The sequence below is a fragment of the Falco naumanni genome, chromosome 3 (genome assembly GCF_017639655.2).
Source record: "Falco naumanni isolate bFalNau1 chromosome 3, bFalNau1.pat, whole genome shotgun sequence".
Taxonomy (NCBI): Eukaryota; Metazoa; Chordata; class Aves; order Falconiformes; family Falconidae; genus Falco; species Falco naumanni.
Genome location: NC_054056.1, coordinates 97711838 through 97738895, shown reverse-complemented (window position 1 = coordinate 97738895; position 27058 = coordinate 97711838). Strand labels below are relative to the sequence as shown.

Here is a 27058-nt window from a genome sequence, read left to right as displayed (position 1 = left end):
CACCATCGGGAAGCAGGGCACCACTCCACCAGTCCCTGCACCATCAGTCACCATGCAAACACTGCAGCAGGTCCCATCAGGCTGCTCAGGAGTGCCAGGCAAACTAAGCAAAAAGCCACCACTGTGACTCTACAACTTATGATATTTTGTAAAATCTTAACGGGTCTTGAAAACTTTGAAGCAGAAAGCCCAGGGCAAGCTACTTCTTTCTCCACTTCAAGGCCATGCGTTGACTGCCACCTGGTTTGGTGACAAAGGAGCAGCTGAAGAGGCCTGACACAAACCTCCCCTACACCTCGTCCCCCAGCCCTGTCTCCAGTGAGGCCAGACATGGGTTAAACTACTAATGTAAGGCATTCAAATCCTATGAGAGCTTTTAAGAAGCATGTCTTTGAATACTAAATAGTTTATTTTAATTATCTCTTTTGGCTTTGGATTATGAACAGATCAAACACTTTCTCGACAAACATGAAAGCCAAAACTTTTATTTTGTATTAGAATAAAAAATGAGATTATTGTCTAACATCACAGGAGTTCTGGAGCCAAGACTTTTCAGAAAACAGGAAATATGAGATTTTAAAAAGAATTATAGAACTTGAAGTAGGGATTTCTAATAAATGGGTGATTATCCATAAATGGAGTTAGAAGGAATTTTATCCCAGAGGAAAATTTGATATACAAACATATCTTTGGCCTGCACTGGAAAATATAGATTAATAAAAGTAAAATTCAAAAAGCATTTCACTACTGAAATACTGTAAGAGTCATACTGGAATATTTTAATCTGGTAATGTAAAAATTTGTATTTCTGTTTATACCTGAAAAGCCAAGTTTGTGACTTATCTTGGCTTTTTGGTATAATACCTTGCAGTTACATGGCAGGGATGACATCACAGAAGACAAGGCCAGATCCAGCACCAGTCTAGATTGGGGTCCCTGTGCAGCAGCACACACTGTGTGCCTTGGAAGGCCAAAACAGGGGAGCATAGCTCCCCTCTGCTCCAGGGCAGCTCCACCCCAGCATAGGACACTGAGGGGAAGGTAGGGACCCTCATTTAAATAAAGTCAGTGACACTATCCCATCAGGAATACATATTCTTGTTGCTAGATGTCTCCAGACTAGGCCTAGCTCTCTTCAGCAGCATCTGCATATTCATTACCATGGTTCTGTCAGCATCCAGAACATCAAATGGAGCACAACAAACTGAAGCTGAGCAAAGAGGTTGGACCAGATAACCTCCAGAGGTCTTTTCCAACCTCAATCATCCTGTGGTTCTGTCATTCCAAGTCTTGTCTAATCAGAATTTGCTAAATAAGGTGAACAGATACTAGCGGCTTCCTTATGAACAACTGGTAAAATGTGGTGCCCTTTTCCAGTGGTTCAATTAGATTAATTTCCCTAGGCTCTCTCTGTAGTCAACATGTTATCCCTCCTCCCTGTCTACTACAAGAAATCCAGAGGGACGTTGTTCAAGCCAGCTTTGAGGGTGCAAGCACATGACTTAGGATTTCTTAGCAATTGACTCCATTTCTGGGCTGTTCAGCATCCCATATGAACATGCTGTCTGTGGAAAAGCACTACAGGCAAAAATCTCCCTGTTTGTAAGATATGGCATGTACATGCCATTAGTGGTACACATGCTGACGCACAAGATCCTCGCTGGATCTCCCGGGGAAGGCCAAATCTCTCCCACACTGCTGAGATCTGCAGCTCACAGCTGCAGACCCTTATTCATCTTCTTTTAATGAGGGCCAACTCTCTTTCTAGTGCTGTTAGAACTTGTTTTGTACCAAACCTCCCAGAAGTAGGAAGGACTACATTGAAAACCCAGGAAAACAAGCCTTCTAACCTAAGTACTTAAGTCTGTAAAGCTAGGGCCCTTAAAAGCCACTTCATGTGGTTTCAGGAGTTTGATATTTAGGATATGTTTTAAGCTCTTCTGCTGCCAAACAAGATTAAATCAGAGTAAAAAAATGTAATTGTTCAATTTACATTTAAGCTAAATTAAATTCAAGCCCATGCTGTTTTAAATCCTTCACAGGGCATATAAACTGTTTGGGTAAAAATGTAGAAACAATTATTTGCTATCAGTAAGACCTTTCCTTCAGGTATTAGCAAGCCATGTTCCCAAATGCATAAAAGCAATGTCCCAAGGCAAAGAAGCTTATTCTAATTTATTCAAACTTGTTCCAAATTATTCCAAGTGAGAATCGAGCCCAATACCTTTAAACTTGCTCATACTACTTTGTCTCCCAATGACATTTCCGTACACTGATTATGCATAACTACCTAGCTAAGTGATGTATTTAACACGTTAGTGTATTTTTCTCTTTGACAACTTTGAAAACACAGGAATATTCTTTCTCTTTTCTGTGCTTCAAAACTAGTACTGCTGTGATGCTTCTTGCACTCGAAACACACCACAACGCTAAAACTGTTGAGGGTTATAACTAATCCTGTAACACATGAGAGCAAGCCATTGGGCCTGTTTCTGATTGCATTTCCACCAGTATATCTTACATACTACTTCAGTGAAATCGAGTCACTGACATCTCTAGGAGGAGAAATAGAAGATACAAGCCAAAAAAAAAAATGAGTTTTTGCTTCTTCTGGTGTACTGTATTTTAAGAATTCATTAATCATTCACTAGGTGGGGCTGATACCTCACCACCAAGAAAAAGATTGAAAACAGCTGAAAAGGAATTGCTTCAGTAAAAGTAATGCTTTCATTTCAAGAAAAACCTTTGGGTAGGGTAAAATTAATAATTAGACTTAGATGAGATTTTTTGAGGTTTGACTTTCTATGTATGAAGTTTTACTCATTTAGCTATATATTATTTCAAATCTTTTAACATGGATATTTTGGGTGTAACTCACTTTTTTAAGTGCAGGCTTCTACCTACCGCCATTTGATATTCCTAAGGGTACCTGTGATACTTGCTTAGGTCTAGCAGATGGGATACAAAACCTATAAAAGATCTATGCTTTCCTAAGGAAGCAAGTGGAGGCCAGGAAGCAGAAGTACATTTGTACATGTAAGGTGGTACCAGATACACATTGGTAAGCAACAGTACGACCAGAAGCAGCCAAGCTGAATACGATGTGTTAAGTGCAGGAAAACAACAACAGGGAAAAATAATTTGAGAATGATCCTTCTCCAACCCATCCAGACCATAAACCCTCACTGGACAATTTGAAAGAAAGCTGATTTGGAAAACAGGGAGGGAGGCCCTTTTTAAAAGTCGTATATAACAGCATAAGCAAAGGCCAGACACAAAATTTGCTATAAACCACTTTCCAGAAAAATGCCTTATCTTAGATTTAGCTAATGACATCCAGTCTAGAGACTATGGCCTGGCAGCTAGAATTTAGCCATATACCCCAGATGGAGCCATGAAAAGGGAATGGTTGTGAAGGAAACAAGCAGCAGAGCTTTCCCTCATGCAGAGGCAGACTCTATCCCAGAGCAGCTCAAAGGGGCTGGCAGTCATATTGTGCTGCTGAAGCAGCTCAAAGCAGTCAGCTCCGATGAATGAATTAAGCTGAGTCACCTAGGTTCTGGAAGTCATTAAAATAGCAGCAAGAAAGAGGAAGGAAAGAGTTGATTCATACAGTTCAGTACAGTTATCAAACTTGATGATCTCAGGACAAAAATTTGGGAAGGGAAGGCAAGGCAAGGCAAGATCATGAAAGGTGACATAGGGAAGAGGACACAGAAACTGACACAGGATGCAGACATTAGCTGGTTTTAAATTTTTCATGTAAGGGAATTCAAGTGAAAATAAAATAAAAATAAAAACTAAACCTGAAAGAATTCCTTAAGACAATACTTGTTCCACAAATCACAGAAATCTAGATAAAACTGATGATGTAGATCAGAAGAATTTTGTTAGTCATATGAGCAGAATTTAAAGCAAATGAAATGTAGGCAAATCACCGAGATTGTGCTTTGCACTAAGCAGCAATGATGTATAAAGAAGAACCATTCATAGTATCTATGAATTCATGAAGAATTCATAGCTCAGTAGCCTTTGCTCAATATTTCTGCCATTTACTTTTAAAACATTTTTACTCATTAACAAAAAAAATTACTATAAACGATCAAGTAAAACACAAATAAAGGCACATACATTCAATTATGCATTCAAAGTCAAATTTTACAGAATCACATCCCAATTATTCAGCAAGCAAACTTTTTAATTAGTATTATTATATATGTTCAGTTACAGAAAAGTGTGTGTATTTGTTTGAGTTTAAGGCTTCTCTGAAAGAACTGAGTTTATTTGCAGGTTGAAGCCATACATTTTCTTCTAGATGGAAGTTTTACAGCATTTTTAGGTGGAGGTCCTTTTGTCAGGAATTTTTCCACTGAGTCAGAAGTTGAGAGCTATCAAGGGCAAGAGCATGAGTAAGGCAAATGGAAATTGAAACAGAGTGGAAAGGAAAGAAATTATGGAGAAAAAGCAGTAGTATATGAAAGAGAAGGCAACAACATGGCCAAAAGTCTTTCAGGCTTTCTACCATTCCACTTAGGCAAAAACTCAGTAAAGCACAAACAGGGTTACTGAAAAGCAGATATGGATTTTACGATAGATTGCCCTCTCTTTCTGTATTCTAATTCCCTTTCAGATATCAGCATGACTGTAGTCTTTTATGTTTACTTAAGGATATTTATGGGTTTATTGACATTTAAGGTTATTACTGCTATAATATACATTATGACTAATGTTTAGTATTACAGTAGTGTCTAGAGAGGAATTCAACTGTATTTGCTCCCAGGCAAGCTGAGAACAAGATTTCAGTTTCAATACTCTAAATACCAACCCTAGTTCAAGACACAGAAGAGAGCAAGAGAAGGAGAGAGGACCCCCCCTCTACAGCACGGACAGGAGTGTGTGCTCACACAGTGTCTGGGCCTTGTCCAAAGTCTATTGAAATCAAAAGAAAATCACTGGTTGACTTCAATGGGCATTTAACCAAGCTTTATGTATACAGGTACCTGACAGAGACCTTGAAAAGTTTAGAAATGTATTTTAAATGCAATGCAAACATACAAGATGTGGCTAACAAGTTTCAGATCAGGATAAACCTTCTGTGAAATTAATACATTTCCTTCAGATCAGGATAAACCTTCTGTGAAATTAATGCATTTCCTTCCACTTCCATCCTCCCCAAAGTGAAGAATTAGTCAGTGTTTCAAAATTCCTTCAGAAGCTGTCTGTGGAAGCCAAACCTTGAGTATTTAGTCATTTAGGACTGTCACTGTCATCTGTGAATTAATTATTAGCACTACCTAAGGAGACTTCCTGGAGTCTGACAGATTATGAATTCTCTCGTATTTGTGATCATTACATGTTTGATCAAAGCTATACTAAGACTCCTGCATTCTGAAGAAAACAGTGAAATCGATCAGTACAGCCACCATCACCCCTAGGAAATTCTGACTGACAACAATGAAAGATTTACAAGAATTGGAGACATTAAACAGATTTTTTCTGACAGGCTTATACCCATAAACATACACCTACTGACATCTATAAAAACATTGCCTGCTGGAGTTTTAATAAATGAATATCAAAGGTATTGACACTGAAGCACACATAATCGAACACTGAATATGAGGGGAATCAATACTAACATATCTAGTTCTATAGATGTTTGAGGTGATTACTTTCAGACATTTGCTTACATGCCATTAATTCCTTTTGCTGCATGCATTCAACCAAATCAAGAAAAAGTTATTAATGCTGTGTGGGAATCATCTGTGAGATGATTTATTCCTCACAGTAAAGCCTACAATAAAGAAGGTGGGTTTTAGCTCTTGAACAGAAATTATCATGATTGCTTATTACTGTTCAGATATAACAAGATGTGACCAGATTATTTAGAATCCAGTCTTCTCTTGAAAAAGTCATGAAACATCATTAGTCCCTACACCCACAGTTAGGTATGCATGTCACAACGTATGAAGGCAAGGGAACTGTTCCAGTGAGTGTTCAGGTCACATTGTTAACCCAGTTGAAAACCTTGGAAAATGAAGTACTGTTTAAGCACATGTGACAGGCTGAAATTGAGGAACAAGGATTGTTTCTATACATGCATGTTTTCTCAGAGCTGCATTCCCAAAGCTCTTCAGAGGACACGGACTCCTTGCCCATCACAAATAAATTCTAGTGCAGAAGCTAAGGAGTCAACAAACACACTTTCCCTTCTATGCACCAGAAGAGGTGATGAATGTCTCCCAAAAGAAGTCCAGCACTTTATCATGCAGTCCTATATGACCCAGATCACTCTAAACATTCAGTCACCTGGAAGCATGAGGTGTCCTGGGGCAGTACAGCTTAATTGCATGTGGCAGCAATTAATGGTCATCATTTAAACATAATGATATTTACCTATTTCACAGTGATGTTGTGAGGATTAACCAAATATTGCATTTCAAAAATTATTTGTGACATCCAGAATAAAATACGTTATTCTGAAAATACAAATCATTTTCATAGCTATCAAAATAAGTGTATGATACACTGGTAATAAATAATTGTGTTGGTAAGCAAGAACTAATATCTATACTGATTTAAGTAGTAAAGAATTATTTTGTTTTTACAAAAACATGAAAAAATACAAAAAAGTAAAAAACACTAGAGTCAGATTCATCTGGGAAACCATAAACATCTACAATGTTAATAACCTATCTTAGCTGTTGTCTAGCCTTCCCTTGCTATCAGGGGAGACAAATGGACCTTTGCAAGGCGTGATTCATCCCATCCTAAAGCAGAGATGTGTAAAATAAATAATTAATTGTTTCTTTGAAGCTCCTATTTCTCTTCTTTGACTGAAGAGGCTAAAGGTGACTGGCAGGCCCAAAAAAACCTCTGTTTTTCATAGGCGGACAAATTTGTTCAATAATGCAGTCAATCACATACACAGGAAGTCAATTTAACTGTAATAGCCACTTAAGAACTACAATTCCTCTTACAAAATTAATTATTCTTGCTACAGGATATAGGTGAGGTTAGCCAATATACCCAAATTAACTTTGTACATTTAAAGGCTCTTAAGCTACTTTGAATTAATGAAAAGATGGTGAACAGTCATCTTACATACTATGCCAGGTATGGGGTTTTTGCATTGTTAATTGAAGGAAATCATTCAATACATAAAATGTAAACTGCAGGATTGTGGGGCAAAGAAACCCCACCTAAAGTCAGCAAAGAATGACAGCAGAGATTAAGTTGCCTGAACACATTTCTCTTTCGCACTGCATGAAATTATCTAAAGTTATTTCCATGATGATGTTTTCTTCTGTACAAAGACGTGCCTGTTCTGGTTCTTCTGTTTGCTATTGGATGATCGGTTGTTATGCCTGTTCAGTGCTGTAAATGAAATTGTTAAGTACACAGATATATGGATTGGATCTTTTTCTTTTAACGCAGCTATATAAATTGTTACAATAAACAAGACACAATATTCTAAATTTGCCAGAGGTAACTGCAATGTTAATACTTTGCTGGTGTTACACAAATTCTTAACAAATAATGATTAGTTTTGCCTAAAGTAATTATTTTCCATACTAACTATTGCTCAGAGATTGCTACTGATTTATATGTATTAGTAATATTTTTAATAAGCTGGAATTGATCATATCACTTTTAAGGAAGATATTCGTGCTGTTGGCTGTTATGTTTCTGTCCTTTTATAAGTGGGGAAAAATAAAGGCAAAATTAAAGCTTACAAAAAAAGGATCATTTTGTTATCCAGTAAGCCACCAGAAGATCACGTGCTGCATAACACAATAAATATTCACGGATTCAGGAGTCAATTTCTTTGAAGGGTATGGCCTTTATTGCCTAAGAGATGTTTAAATTTTAAAAGAGCATTGTCTTCCATCTCTGCTAAGATGTGCTATTGAGAAAATAAATAACAGAAATTCCTCCAAGAGCTTTCACTTCTGAGAATCCTTACGGATTCTTCATTTAAGTGAAAGGTCAGCCATGTATTTCATGTAAAAATTAAAAGTTCTGTTGTACACTGTACCATGGTATTGTAATACATTTTTAATAGTATTTTTACTGTCTGTTATTTATTTACTATACTCAAAATTACACACAGAATTGTTGAGATTGGAAGGGAAGTCTGGAGGATATCTGCTCCAACCTCTCTGCTCAAGCAGGGCAGGTTGTCCAGGACTGTGTCTAGATGGTTTTTTAATATCTCCCAGGAGGGATACTCCACAAGCTCCCTAGACAACCTATTCCAGTGTTCAGCCTCACAGTAAACAAGTGTTTCCTAATGTTCATACAGAACCTCCTGTGTTTCAGTTTGTGCCCATTGCCTCTGGTTCTGTCATGGGACACCACTGAGATGAGTAGTGTTCAGTGTCTTTAATGATTACATAGACAATGGGATTGAGCGCACCATCAGCAAGTTTGCAGATGAAACCAAGCTGAGCGGTTCAGTTGATGTGATAGAGGGAAGAGATGCCGTCTAGAGGGACCTTGATAGGCTTGAGAACTGGGCCTATGTGAATCTCACGAAGTTCAACAACACCAAGTATAAAGTCCAGCACCTGCATCAGGGCAATCCCCAGTATTAATGCAGACTGGAGGTTGAATGGATTAAGAGCAGCCCTGCAGAGAGGGCCTTGAGGATATCAGTGGATGAAAAGTCAAGTAAGATCTGGTAACATGCATTTGCAGCCCAGAAAGCCAATTGTATCCTGGGCTGTACCAAAAGAACTGTGGCCAGCAGGTCGAGGGAGGTAATTCTGAGCAACCTGATCTAGTTGAAGATGTCCCTGCTTATTGCAGGGGAATTGAACTAGATGACCTTTAAAGGTCCCTTCCAACCCAAACTATTCTATGATTCTATGATTCTCCCCCTCTACCCTGATCTCATGAGGAGCTACCTGGAGTACTGTGTCCAGGTAGGGGGGCCCCCAGCACAAGACAGGTGTGGACCAGCTTGAGCGGATCTAGAGGAGGGCCATGAAAATTATGAGAGTGTTGGAGCACCTCTTCTATGAAGACAGAGAGAGTGGGGGATGTTCAGCCTGGAGAAGAAAAGGCTTCGGGAACATGTTAATGCACCTTGCAATACTTAAAGGGGGCTTACAAGAAAGAAAGACAGATAACTTTTACCAGGCAGGGCCTGTAGTGACAGGACAAGGGGTAACAGCTTTAAATTAAAAGAGAACAGATTTAGCTTGGACATAAGAAAGAAATTCTTTATGATAAGGGTTGCCCAGAGAAGTTATGGATGCTCCATCAGTAGAAGCCTTCAAGGCCAGGCTGGATGGGCCTTTGAGCAACCTGGTCTAGTGAAAGATGTCCCTGCCCATATCAAGAGGGTTGGACTAGATGATATTTAAAGGCTCCTTCCAACCTAAACTATTCTATAGCTTTATGATTCTATGAAAAGAGCCTGGTTCCATTCTGTTTGCACCCTTAAAGAGGCAAAGTCCCTGACTATATGATTTTTCTGTCTCAAACTCCTCTCTTCCCAGCTATTCAACTGCCTAAATAGAAGATTATCTTGAAGTTGAACAACCAAGTTCATAAAGTGAAATGTATGCATAATTCTTTTCAGAATGTCTCTGAATTCACCTGTAAACAGAGGTCTCTCCACAAAATGTTAGCTTACAGAAGTGTTTTTCTCACCATAAGGGACAATGAAGAGTCATCAGAAAGTCAATGTTGTGTAAAAAAATGATAACAGCTGTGCAAGATTATTTTTTTTTTTTTATGTTCTGTATGGAAGAGTGGGTATTACTTGTTTCATATACTTGGTTTCACTAACTAAATACAATGTTGCAGCAGCACATCATATGATCATATACAGTCTTCAGTGCTCCTTCCTGTGGTGGGTTGACCCAACTGGCAGCAAAGCCCCCACCCACATGCTCGCTTATTCCCCCATGGCAGGGTTGAGGAGAGAATAGGAAGGGCAAAAGCAAGAAAAACTTATGGGTCAAGATAAAGACAATTTAATAAGGGAGCAGGGAAAAAACAAACAATCAAAAAAAATTAAAATGATGCAAAGGCAATCACTCACCACCTCTCCTCAGTGGATTGATTCCCAGCCAGTCTCCAAGCAACATCTACTTTCAAAAGACTTCCCTCACTCAGTTTTACTACTGAGCACAATGTCATATGGTATGGAGTACCTCAGTTTGGGGCAGCTGTCCCATCTGTGTCCCCGCCCAGCTTCTTGCCCACTCCCAGCCTACTCCTTGGGGGTCAGAGTGGGAAGCAGAGACAGTCTTGACACTGTGTAAGCACCCTCCAACATTAGCTAAAACATTGGTTTGTTACTAACACCATTTTGGTAACAAAGCTAAAACACAAGACCATATGGGCTGCTTTGAAGAAAATTAACTCCATTCCAGCCAGACCCACTACACTTTCCTTAATTTATAAACAAATGGTACATTTAGAGAAAAAGTGTTGAAGTGCTGTTAACATTAATGATGCCAAGTTATGCACAGGAATGTAGGAACTGTCCATAGAGAAGAGCAGTCAGAATTGGTGTTGGTTTGAAATTTCCAAGGGACCCAGGAGATGGTCCAGCCAGGTTCTTGCACTGTTGACTAGAGACCAGCAGCCCAGAGTGCACTAAGGTAAGCACTTGCAACTCAGTTTAGACAGAAATAGCTCAGGTAATAAGGTGTGAGTGGTCTTGAAGGAAAGCAAAAGTTTGTGTGGTAAATTAGCACAGGAGAAAGTAGTGAAGAAACACAAACAGGAAAGAGTAATTATTGGAACAGACCATAGGAAAGAATGAATACAAAATGGATTTAAAAGCTGCAAACTACCTGAAATGCTAGCAGAAAGGAACCGACATTTGCCAAAATAGAAATTTTGTCTCAAGGATAAGTAATTTCAAGTTTACTCAAGGATAAGGACCAAAATTTTTGCTAGTTGGATGATCAAGCAGTGATCTTAGCTGCTGAATAAAACAAGTAATCCCAGGCAGGAAAATAGTAGGAATAGGACATAGATTGCTGCATGCATTGAACCTTAGTCTCTTCTGGTGAGGACTGAAAAGGTTTTTCTGCAGAGAGGTTGATTTAGTCTCTGATAATATGGATTTAGGTCTCAGGTGGATTCATTTAAATCTCATCTTGTGTTGAATGACTTCACTCTCTTTGATCTATGTTAAAATTTCTTTTGAATAAAGCATTATTTTGGACACTAAGTCATTGGACCTTTCCTTCAGAGTTACAAATCATAGCCCCATTTAAAGAGAAGTACTCTTCCTCTTGATATTTGCATGTAATCTTCCTTGGCATTGCTGAGTTGTACCTGTTCAGTGATAGGAGAAAGAGCAATAGCTCCTAAAAAATGCATTAGAAGGGTCAATGGTCAGGTCTGATTGTATATATTTTATTCACCTCTGAGAACTCTGGGGCATTTGGCATAATGCAGATAAAATTAAAATTTGAAAATTCTTATTAATCCCCTTCACCAATCTAATAAAAATGAAAGTAACATTCAGCCTAGCATTAGACACACTGTTTACTAAACTCAGTTTTATTATATATTAAAGACCATTTCCATTTACAATTTCAGCAGAAAATATAAGCAACTTGCTTTCTAATGCGGTTGGTGGATGTAAAGTTAGCTCTTACTTTGAAAATAAAACTGCTCATATGTGTAGGTTGCTCTACAGGACTTTCTACTTCCTACCACATTGTAAAAGGCAAGAAAATAAATAGGATCTGAAAGTGGGTAGTGTTCAAAGATGCTGAAAACAGCTTTCTTAACATAGTCCTGATTCTATACTATCTTAAACTGTTTTCACACAATATGGACCAAACTGTGTGTCTTCTTCTGATCTGTCTGTTCTATGCAGCTAGCTCAAAGAAAGTGAGATCTGGCTGGTTTCAGCTGGACCATTTCCACAAGAAAAGCAGAATATCCCTGAAGGGAATAAAGCTGTTCTAATAAGCTCTTATTTCACTTGCTAAAAGAAACAGCAGAGAGTTGTCTAGAGAATTTCTAGGTTTCATCATTTCTCTCCTTTTATTGTAAGAGTGAGGTTACAGCAGCTCCCAGAACACATGAAAGAAGGACAGGCTTGAGATAACTGGATTGTAAAGGAACACAACTGCTCCTGAAGAGCACTGCTTCACGCTAACCAAAGAGGAAGATTCAGCAGTGGATCTAGCCAGTATCACTGTCATTTTAAGGAAACGGCTCTTGATGTCTGTCAAGGGAATAGAGTTTATGATACAGATTATGTCTAGTGTTGAATGCAACAAAGCCCAGGGCTCAATGGCTTGCACCTTGTCCAAAATTTGCAACAGACAAATATTGGAACTGCCAACATCCATTTATTTTAACTCTTGACATGATGTATTACTCACAAAGCTTGCATGAATAGAAAAAAAAATGTAAAGATGTATTACCGAAACTGACCTCTTCCATAGAAACTACTGTGTGACGGATGTCAGCAAAATCATTAATGGTACTGGCAACGTGGGCAGGACCCCATTATTCAGCAGTCACAGCACCAGAATTAAAGGAAAGTTTATCAGAACTGTATGGGATCTTTCATCTTGTGCACAGTTAAATTGTGGAGAACCTTGCACGGTGTTGCCAACATTGAAACAGAAATTAGTTCAAAAATAAATTTCCAGCATCATGAAAATTTATTAAACATGTTAGGCTCCATGCAAGCTCTGACTTATCAAGCCCCTGTGCTGCTGGAAACTACGAAGATGTTCCAGGAGGAGGTTTTCCCTAGATATGTCCTATCTATCATACCCTTTCCCTAACGTTTTCCCTCTATTCTACCACATAAGGTCCAGAAAAGCTACTCTGATTTGATTTTTCAAATACAGACTAACATATGATATCACTAATATATGAGATCAGTTTTTAAAATTGGAAATATAATGTGTCAGAAATCCCAGTAACTTATAATCAGTTGATTGTGAAGCACTACTGTGAGAAGAGAATCAAGGCTATTTGAAAAGATGAGGATGAATTTTGGGATCCATACATCTTGGCTTTTCCCTGTATATCACAATATTCCAGCTGGAAAAAGTGACTACACAATTGCCATAAAATCATAGCTTTCAACATAAGGAGTACAGAAGATCAGGAAAATATATTATAAAAGAGTTTTTTGTAACAGCTGGCTTTCTGCTGAAGCAAATTTTTCAACTCCCACAACAGACATACTGGGTTGCAACTCATATTTCAGCATTCCAGCAAAAAGAATTTTTGTACTGTCTCTTGAAATAATAAAGTCTGTTTTTTCAGTAACTGGTATCATACCAGGGAAATATCAGCTGGAGCATTGGTAAAGACAGTAGTTCAGACAGATGTCGTTACCATTCTGTTGTTACAGATATTCCCAACACAACAAAGCAGTACTGTATAACCCCTTTGGTCTGAACCACATCTCTGAATCATGCACAGGTGCTTCTGTCCAATGTTACAAATTCCATGAGCCAAACCACCTTGGAAATGCCCGTGGTTCACTTCAGCAGTAGCACTTCACTGGCAGAGTAAGAGCAAATGACTCTTCGCACTGTTATATTGGCTTTTGCCACTACTCCAGTGGCATAAGAATATGGATGCCTGAACCAGTTTGCCAAAGGAATGATAAAATTATGAAAGATGTTGCTTTGGTTCTTCATGTACAAATGAGTAGGAAAACTGAAAAGCTGATCCTTTAAGAATTCCCCAGAAAACAAAAAGTTTGCCAGTATTCCCTAGTTTTTGTGTCTCTAGTAGTAGAAAAATAAATTCTCCATTTTTGAGCCTTTCTACTTGTAAAATATTATTCACATTTCCTTCATATGTTCCAGCTTTATTTTACTGGTACATTTGAAAATAATTTTATGAACAGTTTTCTATAAGTTCTTCTTTTTAGTGAAAAACTAAATTTACAACTAACAGAGATGTTAGTTCCAGAACTCGGAAAGATGCTATATCATATGCAGATCTCCTGCCTAATTGTGTTGATGTGAATTGACCTTATGGAAGTTATGGACACTGTGGAAGTTTGTTGGTGATGTTGCTTTCCTCCAGTGAGAAGGAAATTAAGTGCACACAACTAACAAAATGCATAACCTTAACACATGGCTTTCCTCTAGTAATTTGAACACTCTAGTTTGAACACTTGATAATCAGACAAAAATCTAACTTGGAAGTGACAGAAATAAACCTGTATGTAGTCATTATTCCATAAAGGACATGGGTAAACAGGAAACTGAACCTGGTCTCCCCAAGTCTTATACATGTGCTGAAAAGGATACATCAGAGTATTTTAAGAACAAATGATCCACAGTTTTAATGATGCTGTAAATTAGATACTCACTTCGACTAGAGAAAATCAAAACTTTCAGTCAGGCTCTTAGAAACACCAGTGCATCTGGACTAAGAAGGGAAGCATCCATCACTTGAATTGTGGTGATTGGAGGGGAGTGTTTTCAGATCTCGCTTTTAATGGAGAAAATATGCCTGAAAAAGTCTTTCTGGCTGATGTAAAGAATGCCTACCGAAAAGAGGAGTCTGAAAAGAGGTTGAATGAGTACTTTGATGAGTGAACAATTATGGCTATTACACTCAGTAAAGCATCTTGCTGTTCTGAGGTACTTCTCACTGATGGTCTTAATGAATTGGTCTTACTGATGGTCTCAATGAATTATTTAATTATTATTTTCAGTCAAGTGTTGGCTTAAGTGCTATCTGTCAGAGGGACTGCACTCCTGAATGGCAACCCTAGAGTAAAAATGGGCTACACCTGCAAGCTGACTACTTAACAGCAGTTTCTGATAGTTTTGATGGAAAATGAATTCAAATTTTTGTGATTATTCACTTAAATTATTTTTCAATTTTATTGTGTTAAACGATAAAAAGTAGAATGTCTATTCAAATAAGTAATTATTTTTCTTTATGATACACTTGAAATACAGAATTATAGAACCGGAAAGGGTCTCAGGAGGTCGTCTCACCTTTCCAGCCTGCCTTAGGAAAGGGAGCACCACAACTCCACTTTCCTGACAGATCCTTGTCCAGTTAGTTCTGTGATGGCCTGTGACAGAGACCAATGTCCCAAATGACATCTTCCACTGCTTCACCAAAGCCTTCCTGATGGCTACCCTAAATGTCCTTCCTGTCATTCAACCCCATTACTTCTACACCTGTCCAGTGCTGCCACGGAGAACAGAGAAACTCTTCACCTTTGCAAGCAGCCTTTTATGTATCTGAAAACTGTTATAATGCCCATTCCCCTCCACCATAGCTATCCCACCCTTTTTTTTTTTTTTTTTTTTTTTTTTTTTGGGGGGGGGGGGAGGGGGGCATGACTTGCAAACCTCACCTTTGCTGTTCTCCTCCAGTTTCTCTCTGATCAGTGAATGCTTTTAGCAAAAGTCACCCGGAGCAGATTTCTATACCAGCAGGTGCTGAGTAGAGAGGTTGCTGCAGGTGTTGCAATACTGTAATATGGTAAATGTCCAGCTAATGTTCAGATAAAATATGGAAGATTACCAGTCTCCAAAAGATGAACTGTGAAATAAATGTTAGAAAGGTACATAACTGGATGCAGCTGCGTGCAACAGGTGATTGGGGGTCAAAAGCTGGTGGCAGGACAAACAAAGCCACATTTTGCACGCAACAGAATCTCCCCTCCTGGAGGGCTCTGCCGCAGCGTCGGCAGCCACCCGGCCAGGCGAGGGGTAGGTAACAGGCAGCAAAACCCACAAATACGCAACAGCAAGTGTTTAAAATTTGCCAGCAATAACTGTTTCGTAGAAGAGGAAAAGCAGTCAGGAGGTGGACCTAACTGTTGCACTGTGTAACTGAGGAGCTACGAAGCCGGCACAGGACGGTGGCAAAGGCACCCCGGAGTGTTTCTGAAACCACGCGGGCTGCAGCGCAGTCTGGCGTACCTCGGCCAGCCTTTACAATGACTTTTACTTGAGTGACTTCAGACTTGCGGTCGTGGGAGTAGCGTAAGCGGGGATTCAGCATCTATTTAGAAACATGTTTGGCTTTACGTATGCTAAAGGGGGGGCGGCTTCAAACTCGCCCAGCGACTGCCCTGGCGAAGTTCGCAGGTCTGGTTTGCTGCCGGAGGGAGCCCAGCAGGGTGCAGGGGCGGCCGAGTAGGCAGCGACCCCCGCACCGTCCCGCACCGCCCCCCGGCCCCGGGCATCGCGCCTGCCACCGCCGGGGCTGGGGGCTGGGCCGGGGGCGGCTCAGCCCCGCGGCGGGGAGGGCGGCAGCGCGGCCCGGCCCGCCCCCGTCCGCGCAGCCCCCCCGCCGCCGCCGGCCCCCCGCAGCACATGACCCGCCATGGAGGCGCGCCGGCGCTGCCCAGAAGTTTGGAGCCGGGGGAGCGGGCGGAGGCTGCCCGCCAGGCGACGGCGGCGGCGCCCAGGTAAGGCGGCGGGGCGGAGGGGGCGGCCGGCGGGGCGGCGGGGTTGGCGGGGGGCGCAGCCGCGCCGAGGCGCCCGGTGCGCGGCCGCTGCCCCAGCGGCGCGGGGGGCGAGGGGCGGAGCTGCGGGGCAGGGCCGGGCGGCGGCGCAGCCCCTGGGTGGGCGCGGCGGGGCGGCCCCTGGTGCCCGGGGACCCCGCTGAAGCCGGGGTGCCGTGGCGTGTCGCCCCGGTCGGTTCCCTCCAGCCCCGGCAGACGGCAGAGGGTGCCGGGCGCTTCCCGACGGCTCCCGGGGCGGGCAGCGCGCCGGGTACCAGCGCCCTTCCCGCTGTGTCCCCACAGGCGCAGGCAGCGCTGGGCTGCTCAGCACCCTGCCTGACCTGCACCTCGGATGGAGGCGTCGCTCGGAGGAAGCAGGGACGGTGAGGTGGCCCTGGGACGGTAGCCAAAGCGAAGTGACACCTCTCTAGTGTGGCCCGGCCGCCCGCCCCCGGCGGGGCAGGCTGCTCTGCACTTGTGCTGTGTTTTTGATCCAGGAGAGTGTGGGCTGCTGCTGGCAGCTACAGGATGAAGTCGCCTCCCTGCTGCATGTCTCTTTCTTCCCAAGCATCCCTGGAGGAACCGGGGAGTAGCACGTCCCTGGGCTCCCTGGACTCCAGTGTTTTCTCCAGTGAGGAAGAGCAGGGGCCTGTGCTCCACAAGGTCATTCCCTCCTTAGACTGCTTTACTATCAATGTGGGAGGCAGCCGCTTTGTGATGTCCCAGCAAACTTTGTCTTGCTACCCTGACACCCGCCTTGGCAAACTGGCCGTAGTGGTCTCTGCTGCTCGGGATGTGGCCTCTGGCCTCCTTGAGCTTTGCGATGATGCCAACCTTGTGGAGAATGAATATTTTTTTGACCGGAGTTCACAGGCATTTCACTACATCCTGAATTACTACCAGACAGGGAGGCTGCATGTGATGGAGCAGCTTTGTGCGCTCTCCTTCCTGCAAGAGATCCAGTACTGGGGTTTGGATGAGCTCAGCATCGATTCCTGCTGCAGAGACCGGTGAGTTGTGGGAAGATGTGGCATGCGGGATTGTGGGCTGGGTGAGCTCAGCATTGACTTGTGTGCAGGGACACTCAGATGAGAGATTCAGCAGTGAGGGTAGGCAAGGCAGCAGAGCACTGGGAAAAGTGTGCTCACAGCTGGATGAGTTCAGCCCTGAATGGTGCTCTAGAGGTGGATGTGTGGAAAAAAATGGGAGGAGATGTGTTGGATGAAGTCACTGTTGACCTTTGCTGAGGGTCCAGTTGGCAGTGGGGTGAGGATAGTGAGATCCTGTACAGGAGCAAAGTCTGAAAGCTCAAAATGTTTGGAGAGGATAGTGTCGGAGATGAAAAAGGTTGTGAGAGATGTCCCTTCAGCCATCCAGTTTGAGGTTACTGTAGCTAGAGGGATTGGACGTGAAGTCAGGCACAGTGCTGGGAGGGTTTGGAGCTTCCCCACCCCCCACTTTTCATTCTGGAGGATTTCCAGATCCAGGCTGCAGAGGCAGAAGGAGGGGTGGTCACCTGCCAGGCTGAGTGTGGGTGGCATGGCTCCAGGAGAAGCTGTGATGGGAAGCATCACACATGGATGTAGCAGCTTACAGGGAGGGGGCAGCAACAGCAGGAACATGGCTCACTGGGCAAAAATCTAACAGCCAGCTTGGGAAAGAGGTGGGTTTTGACTGAACCACACCCAGGACGTTTCTGTTAATTCTATTTGCAGTTAATTTTAATTTTTTTCCACCATTTTTAATGTTACTGGTTTTATTATTAGTATTGAAGAAATGAATTTTCTGAAGAGTGTAACTGATATTTATCTAAAGGGATTATATAAAAATTATTAGAAACGAAGCAACCCCACCCCAAAAGGGTATTGCAGTTATCCTACCCTAGTTTCTGCAGCTGAGAGAGTTGGATACTAGGTTTCATCCTTTTCTTATCCTTCCCTGGTAGGTGTAACTGAAAGCTTCTACTTCTTTGTTGGTACAAGGCATTTGCAGGAGTTTCTGTGTATCAAATGAAAGCAAAATTGCATAGCCCCTTTATCAAGGCTTGAGATTTGCAGCAGACAAGAAATACAGATAAAAAAGAAATTTTTTTTTTTAGTGTACTTTGGGAATGGTTTTGTTTAATGAAATTGTTCTGTAAATTGCACTAATAAAACCCTCAACTATGCATTTACAATCTGTAAGTTTTACTTGGCACAGATGCATGTACACTTCGTTGTGTGAGGACCCACATATTTAAGGAAAGAAAGAGAACTTGTCATCTTAGCATGTATTGATCAGAACTTCATGAAATGCATGGCTTTTGTTATGCCTTTCCTGTTAGTATTGGAAATACACAGAAACACAATAAAAATGCAATATAATTAATAAAAATGAGGACAATTCAAAAACAGAGGGTCTGTTGTTCCCAGATTGCTTACAAGAATGCATGTTAGATCCCACTGTAGTCAACATGATCCATATGAATAACGCTCTATCAGAATAAAATTACTCTGCAGTTATAAACTGTCATTGATGTGAAATGGGGCAATAGAAGTATCAGGACAGTGGAAACATGCTGCTGGGTCTCAGTTAATAAAATCTTCAACCATACGCTTGACATCAGGGTTTTCTGAGCTCATGTAAGGTACGCTTTGACATGTACTCTTATGCCGTGCATAGCAGAGAAAAACATATGCCTATTGGTGTTAAAAATTTATTTGTGGGGGTTCCTGTGCAGGTACTTCAGGAGAAAGGAGCTGAGTGAAGCCTTAGACATCAAGAAAGATGCAGAAGAACTGGATGCCCAGGATGAAGAAGAGGACTTTTCTGGTAGCCTATGTCCCAGTGTCAGACAGAAACTTTGGGAAGTTTTGGAAAAGCCTGGCTCCTCTGCAGCAGCCAGGACTTTCGGCACTCTGTCCATGGCTTTCGTTGTTGTGTCCATTGCCAACATGGCTTTGATTTCAGTAGAGCTAAGCTGGCTGGCACCACCACTACTGGATGCCCTAGAGTACCTGTGCATTGCATGGTTCACAGTGGAGTTTGTTCTGAGGTTCCTGTGTGCACGGGATCGGTGTCGTTTCCTAAGGAGTGTGGCAAACATCATAGACCTCCTTGCTATTTTACCTTTCTACATCACCTTGCTGGTGGAAAGCCTGTGTGGTGGGGAGAGCTCCCAAGAACTGGAGAATGTGGGGCGCATTGTCCAAGTTCTGAGACTGCTCAGAGCCCTGCGGATGTTGAAGCTGGGAAGACATTCAACAGGTACTTTCGGCCATGGCACTGGTACTTCTCATTTTTGCTGCTTGCAGCAGTTGTCCCTGGGCACAGTTGTCAATTCTGTGTGCATTTCTGCCTAACCTTTTTCATTCAATCAGAAGTAATGGCTTGTGAAAATCATACTTTTGGACACTGAGTGGCAAGGGCCTTCTCTGATAAAATTTAGCTCTTCATAAAGCCAGGGCACATGGTTTGCATAGAACATTTGCAAAAACAGGCCCCAAACTTGCACAGTGTAAATCATCCACCAGTCATTCACAATGCCATAAATTTACAAACACATATTTGAATTGATTTTATTAGGGGTCAAGCAAGGGAAGAAGCAGAGATCATTGGCCCACACTTTTTGTGTTATCAAAGGCCCACTAATGACAGCTTATCATTATCGGTCACAATTTGGTTTGTAAAAAGGTATATGCAGAGAAATATGTCATGATTTTGTACATCATAGATCCTGAAAACAACTGTGGTAGAGACTTTTTCAAGAAAACCGTTTAAACTGAATCTTCTTAGCAGGCAGTGGGTTAAGGGGCTCTTGCCCTGTTGAACGCACTGGTATCTCTGTGGTGTGTGGAACGCAGCAGGGGGCTGCTTACTGAGTTGGACCAAGGTGTAGCACAGAGCAGCAGTGTCAGGTTCTGCCAGCGTTCACCTGTTGGTGTGGAGCTGTCACCACACCTTCTTCATACCATGATATTGTCCAGCATGTGGAATTTTCAAAATGATTGAAGTATGTTCCCACTTAAATCAGTGCTGAATATGGAGATGAATTTGACAGAAATGTTCAACTGACACTTAGAACTTTGAAAAATTAGATCCTAATAGTAACTTATGCTCTCTGTCCTGCAATATTAGACTATTCTGAAGACAGTGATGATCATTCTTGTGTGGCACTCTGTACCCTTCCAGGATTTCCTGCCATGAAGAAGGAATGGGCTGATGCCTCTCCTGTTTTTTTGGAGAGCCATCTCCACCGTCTTTGTGATCTGGCCCAAATGCAGCAGGCATTACAGCGTGCTCACAGTAGCAGAATCTTTCTTTCTTTTGTCTCTCTTTCTTTTTGTTCCCACTGAAAGGCAGTGAACCTGCCTACCAATGTCAGGGAGCAGCTTTAATGCATAATCATAGTGATTTGGGAAGTATCTTAATCTTACGTGCCTACCCTAGATTATGCCTATACTGATGCATAACTGTCCCTTAGAAAGCAGTTGAAAGGATGCTTGTAATGATTCAGTCTGTCAATGAGATTGTTTTGCTTCATTATAATTTTTGCAGGGTTCGGTGGGATATTTTTTTTGTGCAAGAAAGGCTGCTACCCACGTTTGATGGTAGCTGTAATGTGCATGCATTCCTCTCTAATTTTATTTTGAAAATAAGAAAAAGATTTTAACTCATCTCGGCACTTTAGTGCTGAATAACAAAATAGTGATCCAAAAGTGTGTTGATTCCAGTTCTAAAGTTTCCAGTTTATTGCATTTTACTTAAATAGCTCTTTCTATCAACTTGAAACCAGATGTTTCTATAACTGCTAATTTCAGGTATATTAACTTTCAGGGGTGGCCTAAACTTTTGTGTCTATTTATTCTTAAATCCATTAAACTATTCCACAGTTTATATAGCAATACTGAATGCCATTAATATTGAGTTTAGTAATTTCATGTTACATAGAAGTGAATTATTTATGTAAAAATCTAGTCTCCTAATCTGAAAGTGAGCTACTATCTTTCTAGTGGAACCAAAGTACCAGTTTCAACACACCAGAAGCAGCATACATATGTATTTAAATCATCCAGAGCAGCATTGCTATTGCTATGCTTACTTCTTTGGTAGTTCAGTTGCTGCCCAATTCGGCCCCAAAAACTAAATAAAATCTGTATAATTTAAATGCAGAAAGTCATTGTTTCAATCTTCTGTCAGAGGAAATGCTGCTACTAAATTAAAATGTAGTCCTAATAAATCAAAATAGAAGCATACACTCGCAGAGCTGAAGCCCTGCTCCTAACCACTATTGGCACGTAGCAGAAGGTTTTGTTAAAATGGTTCCAAACAACAGCTGCTATACAAGGTGAACCCCATAACTACCACACACCAAGACCACCCTCCTTGCACATACCTAGGCAGTCCTGATAAATCTCTGTGTTCAGGGGTGGCTCTCGCAACACTTCTGCTCTCTTGCTTTGGATCTGGCAGCTTAAAGCTACCTCCCAGCAAAGCTTCTTTCTGACTCCTGCACTCCCAGGCCAGACAAAGCTTCATGCACTGCTCACCTGTTTTATGTGGCAAGAGGAGTGCAAGATCAGGAGAAAAGAGATGAGAAAATTTGTGGCTGCAGGCAGCAACTCCTCTTTCACCAAGCAGGGGTGTTCACAATCACAAGGAGAGCATCTCTGTAATACTGTGCAGACCCATAGCAAAGTTCGGGTCACAACAGCAGCCTGGGGCAGAAATGAGTCAGGAAAAAACATACCCATTCTTTTCTTCACTTTAAAGGAATGGCAACTAAACCCTTATTGTGGAGAAGAGACAAATAAAGAAATGAAGTGATAATTTCTGCCCCTTTGAAAGCTGAACCCAGCTAAAAGGAGGGATGTCATGCCTAGAAATACCTGGCCTAGAATGGTGTGAGTGTGTAATTATTTATGTAAAGTGCTTCTTTCATCAAGGAACAACTGAAAGACCAGTAATACCTCTATCCAGAAAATGTATAGCTAGAGGGTGAGATCACTCTTCTGAGATATCAAAATTATGGATCTGTGTGGCTTCAAGAATAGGTGAGAACTGAACCTTCATTTCTCACATTCTCTGATGCTCCTCAGCTGTTGCCTTACTCCTGGGGCCATGTTTTGTGTGAAGCTTTGCTGGTCCTCCTCTGGGAAGCACTTACAGATTGATTCCTTGAGAGGAACTAGGATGTGAGCATTTTACTTGTGATGGCAATGGACATATGTTTGAAAGAAGGGTGTAGCGTATGTTAGGATGAGATGCCTCTGGAGACAGGAAAAAGCAAAACCTGAGCACATTCAGTGCCAAAAATTTAGGATGATTTGAACACTGTGTGTAAACTGAAGCTCATCAGTTTGTTTTACCAAGTCTCCTAGGGCAGTAGAGAGATGGAACCTGACCTGCATGGCAGAAACATTTCCCGTTCCTCCTGCTGGCCCCAGGCTGGATCTGCTTGCCTGCCCCATGCCAGCTCTGTTACCACACCTTAGCACCTTCCAGCACAAGTAACCAAGCTGTTACAGCTCCTGGCAAGGAGTTCTCATGGGAAGTCATAAGACTTGCTGAGGTGTCTGTGCTGGAACAGACCTAGTTTGGCTGTGTGCTAGGGCTCAGAGACTTGTTAAAAAGTTACAAAATAATATAACAGAATACATTATTCATTTGAATACACCAACTGATTCCCACTTAGAATGAGCTGTGAAGTCCAATAACATGTCTGATTCATAGATATGTCTAAAAATGTCTCCTGACTTCATCTGGAGACATGAGGAGATGTGTCTGTTTTAGGTGAGGATAATAGAATTAAGAATAATTTTAAAAAATCTGACTCCTGAACAGTCAGAATAATTAACCATAGAAAAAAATACTTTACTGAAGGTGTCATCGATGTGATACAGAGTTAGCAGTCACTGCCCTGTTCCTCCTTATTTTGACGTGGTTTGTATGAGAGTTGCACTGGGGTTTAGCTATAGTATTCTCAAGATCCATCATAAGGCGCAAACCTTGGCATTTATAGTACTCATTTATGCTGTGAAAGGAAGTGCTACAGAAGTAATTTCAAACTGGAATATCTTCTTCCTAGGTCATCTGAAAAGACTTACACTTCTACCTTATTCAGTACGAAGTTTTACAGGACAATGGATGTTAGTGATTGCCTTGGAAGATGGGAGTTTGATCTGGATCATTGCAGTTCTCTCACACAGCTTTTGCATTGCTCATATTAATGCGTTTTCAAAATGTGGAGACAGTCATATTAACAGAGAAAAAAATACACTGATATATCTTATTCCCCCTGTATTGCAGATTTAAGCCGTATCATCATCATAAACATTCTAACCAACAGGTCATAGTTATAGCACTGTAAAACCTGGATATGGGCAAGTCCTTAACTGCAGTTGGTAGAAGAAAACGTTTAAAAAGGAAACATTCCCCACAAACTCTAGTGGGTACTTCCATTGTTTGCTGTACATGAACAAAAACTTTAAAACCCATTAGACCTGAAGGGGTAAAGAAAAAGCCAAAAGCAAGAAGAAATTTTAACATCTTGTGGTTTGAGATTGAAGGAAGGAAAGCAAATCAAATTGTTTATTACGCTAATGGGCATATGAAGTCTGCAAGCAGAGGCAGAGCTCCAATAAGCTATTTTACAAACACTGCTGTACCCCATGAAGAGTAATTCATAAGCATTGTGTTTTTCTCATTTATTAAAGAAAACATAGCACATTTTTAAAGAAAAGTATTAAAAACTAAGCCAAAGTCACATGTGATTCAAAGGGTAATTTCAGACTCTCATGTGTCTCAGCTGAGTTGGTACCCTGTTATCTTCTCTCTTTATGTGTGCAACATTTATCCGTTGCACTATTTATTGGATTTACTTTCCTGCTGGTTTTGTCAGGCAGTCTAGCCTTGAAGCAGCAGCTCTAAAAGGAATGGGTCATGGGTTGTGGAGAGTGGTCAGCTGCACGCAGACTCCCTGGGCTGCTCACGGGCAATAGGACTGATGCAATACGTCAGTGAATTAACAGAATACCATGTTTGCATTGGGAGGCTTTGCTTTCTCCAGTGCTGGCACAAGTGCAGCTGCTGGTGGAATACTGTATTTGTTTTGATGACTACAGATGGAGATATTGATAGGTTTTGGAGGTGAAGTGGGGTCAAAGAGAGGCTGGGAGAACTGTAAAAGGATTGAAAGCAGTCCTGAGTGAAGACAAAGTTACTGAGTGACTAAACTGGGCTCTAAGCACCCACCTGGGAACACAAATTCAGTAATGGAGGGATGCTTGATCCAACAGAAAAATATGACAATGACCGGAAAACAGGAGGTTGGCACATTCAGGCTCAGAAATAGGGAGCAGGTGTTTTTAGTGTGTTTTTAAATGCTTGTTTAGATAGCTTATTAAAAACTGTGCTAGATCTTCTGTTATAGCCAATTACTAAATCAAGATTGGTTAGTTTTTCTAAATCATGTGTACGTAGTTCAAACAATAAGTAATGAGGGGAATTTTTATGCTCAAGGAAATGGAGATGATGTCAGTGGTTCAGTCTAACATTTCAATCTGTTTCTTTAAAATCACATTTTCCCAGTAGTGTTGAGAGCAGCACCCCTTTTTCTTAAGACACATTCACTAGCAGTCAAAGAAGAACATAAGGCAGTGGCTTTAACTAAGAGATGTTTTGCAGAGTTACAACAACAGCTACATAAATCAACCTACTGACAGCATTTCTTGTCTTTCAGGCTTGCGGTCTCTTGGAATGACTATAGCACAGTGCTACGAGGAGGTTGGCCTTCTGCTGCTTTTCCTCTCTGTAGGAATCTCTATATTTTCCACTGTAGAGTACTTTGTTGAGCAAGGCGTGCCAGGCACAACTTTCACAAGCGTACCTGGTGCTTGGTGGTGGGCAACAACTTCCATGACAACTGTTGGTTATGGTGACATTAGACCAGACACTACCATTGGTAAGGTAGTGGCCTTTATGTGTATACTGTCAGGAATACTGGTTTTGGCTTTGCCAATAGCTATAATAAATGACCGTTTTTCTGCCTGTTACTTTACACTGAAGATAAAAGAAGCTGCCCTTCGGCAGCGTGAAGCTTTAAAGAAACTCATGAAGAACTCATCCAGCGATTCAAATATCAATGTTAATTTGCGAGACATATATGCACGCAGTGTCATGGACATGTTACGGTTAAAAAGCAGAGAAAGAGCAAGTACAAGGAGCAGTGGAGCAGATGATTTTTGGTTTTGACTTTTATTAACCTTGTATAGCAAATAAACTCCTTCAGAAATGTAGTATTAAGCATCTTTTTTTTATTATTATTCGCCACACAGTGTATTTGCTTTTCCAGCTGGAGTTTTACTTACTTGGACAGACTATTGTATACAAAAGGAAGCTCTGAAGCCTGCTTCCAGAACAGGATTGTGGTGGCTGAGATGGGAAATAATGGGTCCATCAAAGTAAAACAGCGATGTAAACACTTGTCTATGAATCTTATGTCCTTGCTAATGTATAATAATAAAGTCTTAGTGAAAATTGTGATGGTGTTTTGAATTGTAAAGTCCTATAAGATTTGTATTTGCATAGGGAGAACAAAAGTCAAAGATTAAGAAAAACTGAAAAGGGAAGTCTAAGGAAGTGAAATGTTGAATAATTTTAGGATTGCATTCCCATGACAAATTTCAGCTTGACCTCCTTTCTTATCCCCATCTTCTACTCCATTTGTCTGAAAAAGAGGTTACTAGACCCTGGTGGGATGTAGAATTTCCTCATTTGAAGAGAAGTAAACGGCTACCAGATACATGGTGGGTGTCAGGAGATAGGTGAAATTATTAAGCAGATGCAAGATCTGCAGCAATGTATAAAGTAGTAATGAAATAGATGCCATAATGTAAACTGCCCTCTGCAGTCGCTATAAAAGTTGCAGGAGCTAATACAGCCTTTGCAGCATAGAAGTAATTTACAAACTTATTTTGAACTTTACCTTTTCTGTGTGTTTTGATTCCCATAATTTACTTGCGTAGCTAGGCAGTTTTTTGTGCTCAAGTTACTGGTGGATATCAGAAGAAACAGAAATGGTAAAAAATAACATGGGGTTCGTTTCTCTATCTCCCATTAAAATCAGCAGGTTTTCCGAGCGGGCCAGATTTTTTTTTTTAAATAATAATCTTCCCTGACCCATTATTAGGAAAATCTTTCATCAAAAGGGAGGTTCCAAAGGAAAAATGAGCACTTGTTGGACTGGGTGTTTAGTCTAATGCAGTAATAAAAGTACAAAACTAAAATAATCAAAAGTTTTTTAAGTCAAGTTTCCCACCACTTACTGCTCCAGTAGCCTAATATTATTCTTAGCAAACAAGCTTTTCTTTAATATAATTTCACTGTCCTAGACTATGACATTGCCACAGTATGCATGTAACTCAACTAGTAGGTTAAATAAAAAAAAAATTACAAGCTTTTCTCATTTCACATTTCTTTTAGGCAATATAAGTGCAATCATTATTTACATTTGACATTAATTCAACATACTCACTAAAACAAAACATTTATTAACTGGGTTATTTAATTTTATAAGGTATTTATGTATATAGAAGGCTTAAACTGCCTTTGAGGATATATGAATGGCTGAAATAACCTGCTTTT

The 27058-nt window shown here is 41.0% G+C and overlaps 1 protein-coding gene across 2 annotated transcripts; it reads left to right on the top strand.

The window, feature by feature from the left end:
* The first annotated feature begins 16084 nt into the window (after positions 1 to 16084).
* Positions 16085 to 25953, top strand: KCNV1 (potassium voltage-gated channel modifier subfamily V member 1). 2 transcript variants are annotated; one of them, XM_040588760.1, is made up of 4 exons: positions 16085 to 16399; positions 16739 to 17445; positions 19155 to 19681; positions 25155 to 25953. In XM_040588760.1, exons 2-4 carry the CDS (start codon positions 16964 to 16966, stop codon positions 25664 to 25666), a joined length of 1521 nt encoding a protein of 506 aa, XP_040444694.1. In that variant the 5' UTR covers positions 16085 to 16399; positions 16739 to 16963; the 3' UTR covers positions 25667 to 25953. The 2 variants fall into 2 exon arrangements, with proteins under 2 accessions (XP_040444694.1, XP_040444695.1); XM_040588761.1 differs by lacking the exon at positions 16085 to 16399 and having other exon boundaries at positions 16573 to 17445.
* The last annotated feature ends 1105 nt before the right edge of the window (positions 25954 to 27058 follow it).

What these genes read in the sequence shown, in the direction of transcription:
- KCNV1 (XM_040588760.1), top strand. Translation starts at nt 16,964, where the DNA reads ATGAAGTCGCCTCCCTGCTGCATGTCTCTTTCTTCCCAAGCATCCCTG. An exon ending in GATTCCTGCTGCAGAGACCG is followed by an intron (nt 17,446 to 19,154) that starts GTGAGTTGTGGG and finishes GTTCCTGTGCAG; the next exon opens with GTACTTCAGGAGAAAGGAGC. An exon ending in GCTGGGAAGACATTCAACAG is followed by an intron (nt 19,682 to 25,154) that starts GTACTTTCGGCC and finishes CTTGTCTTTCAG; the next exon opens with GCTTGCGGTCTCTTGGAATG.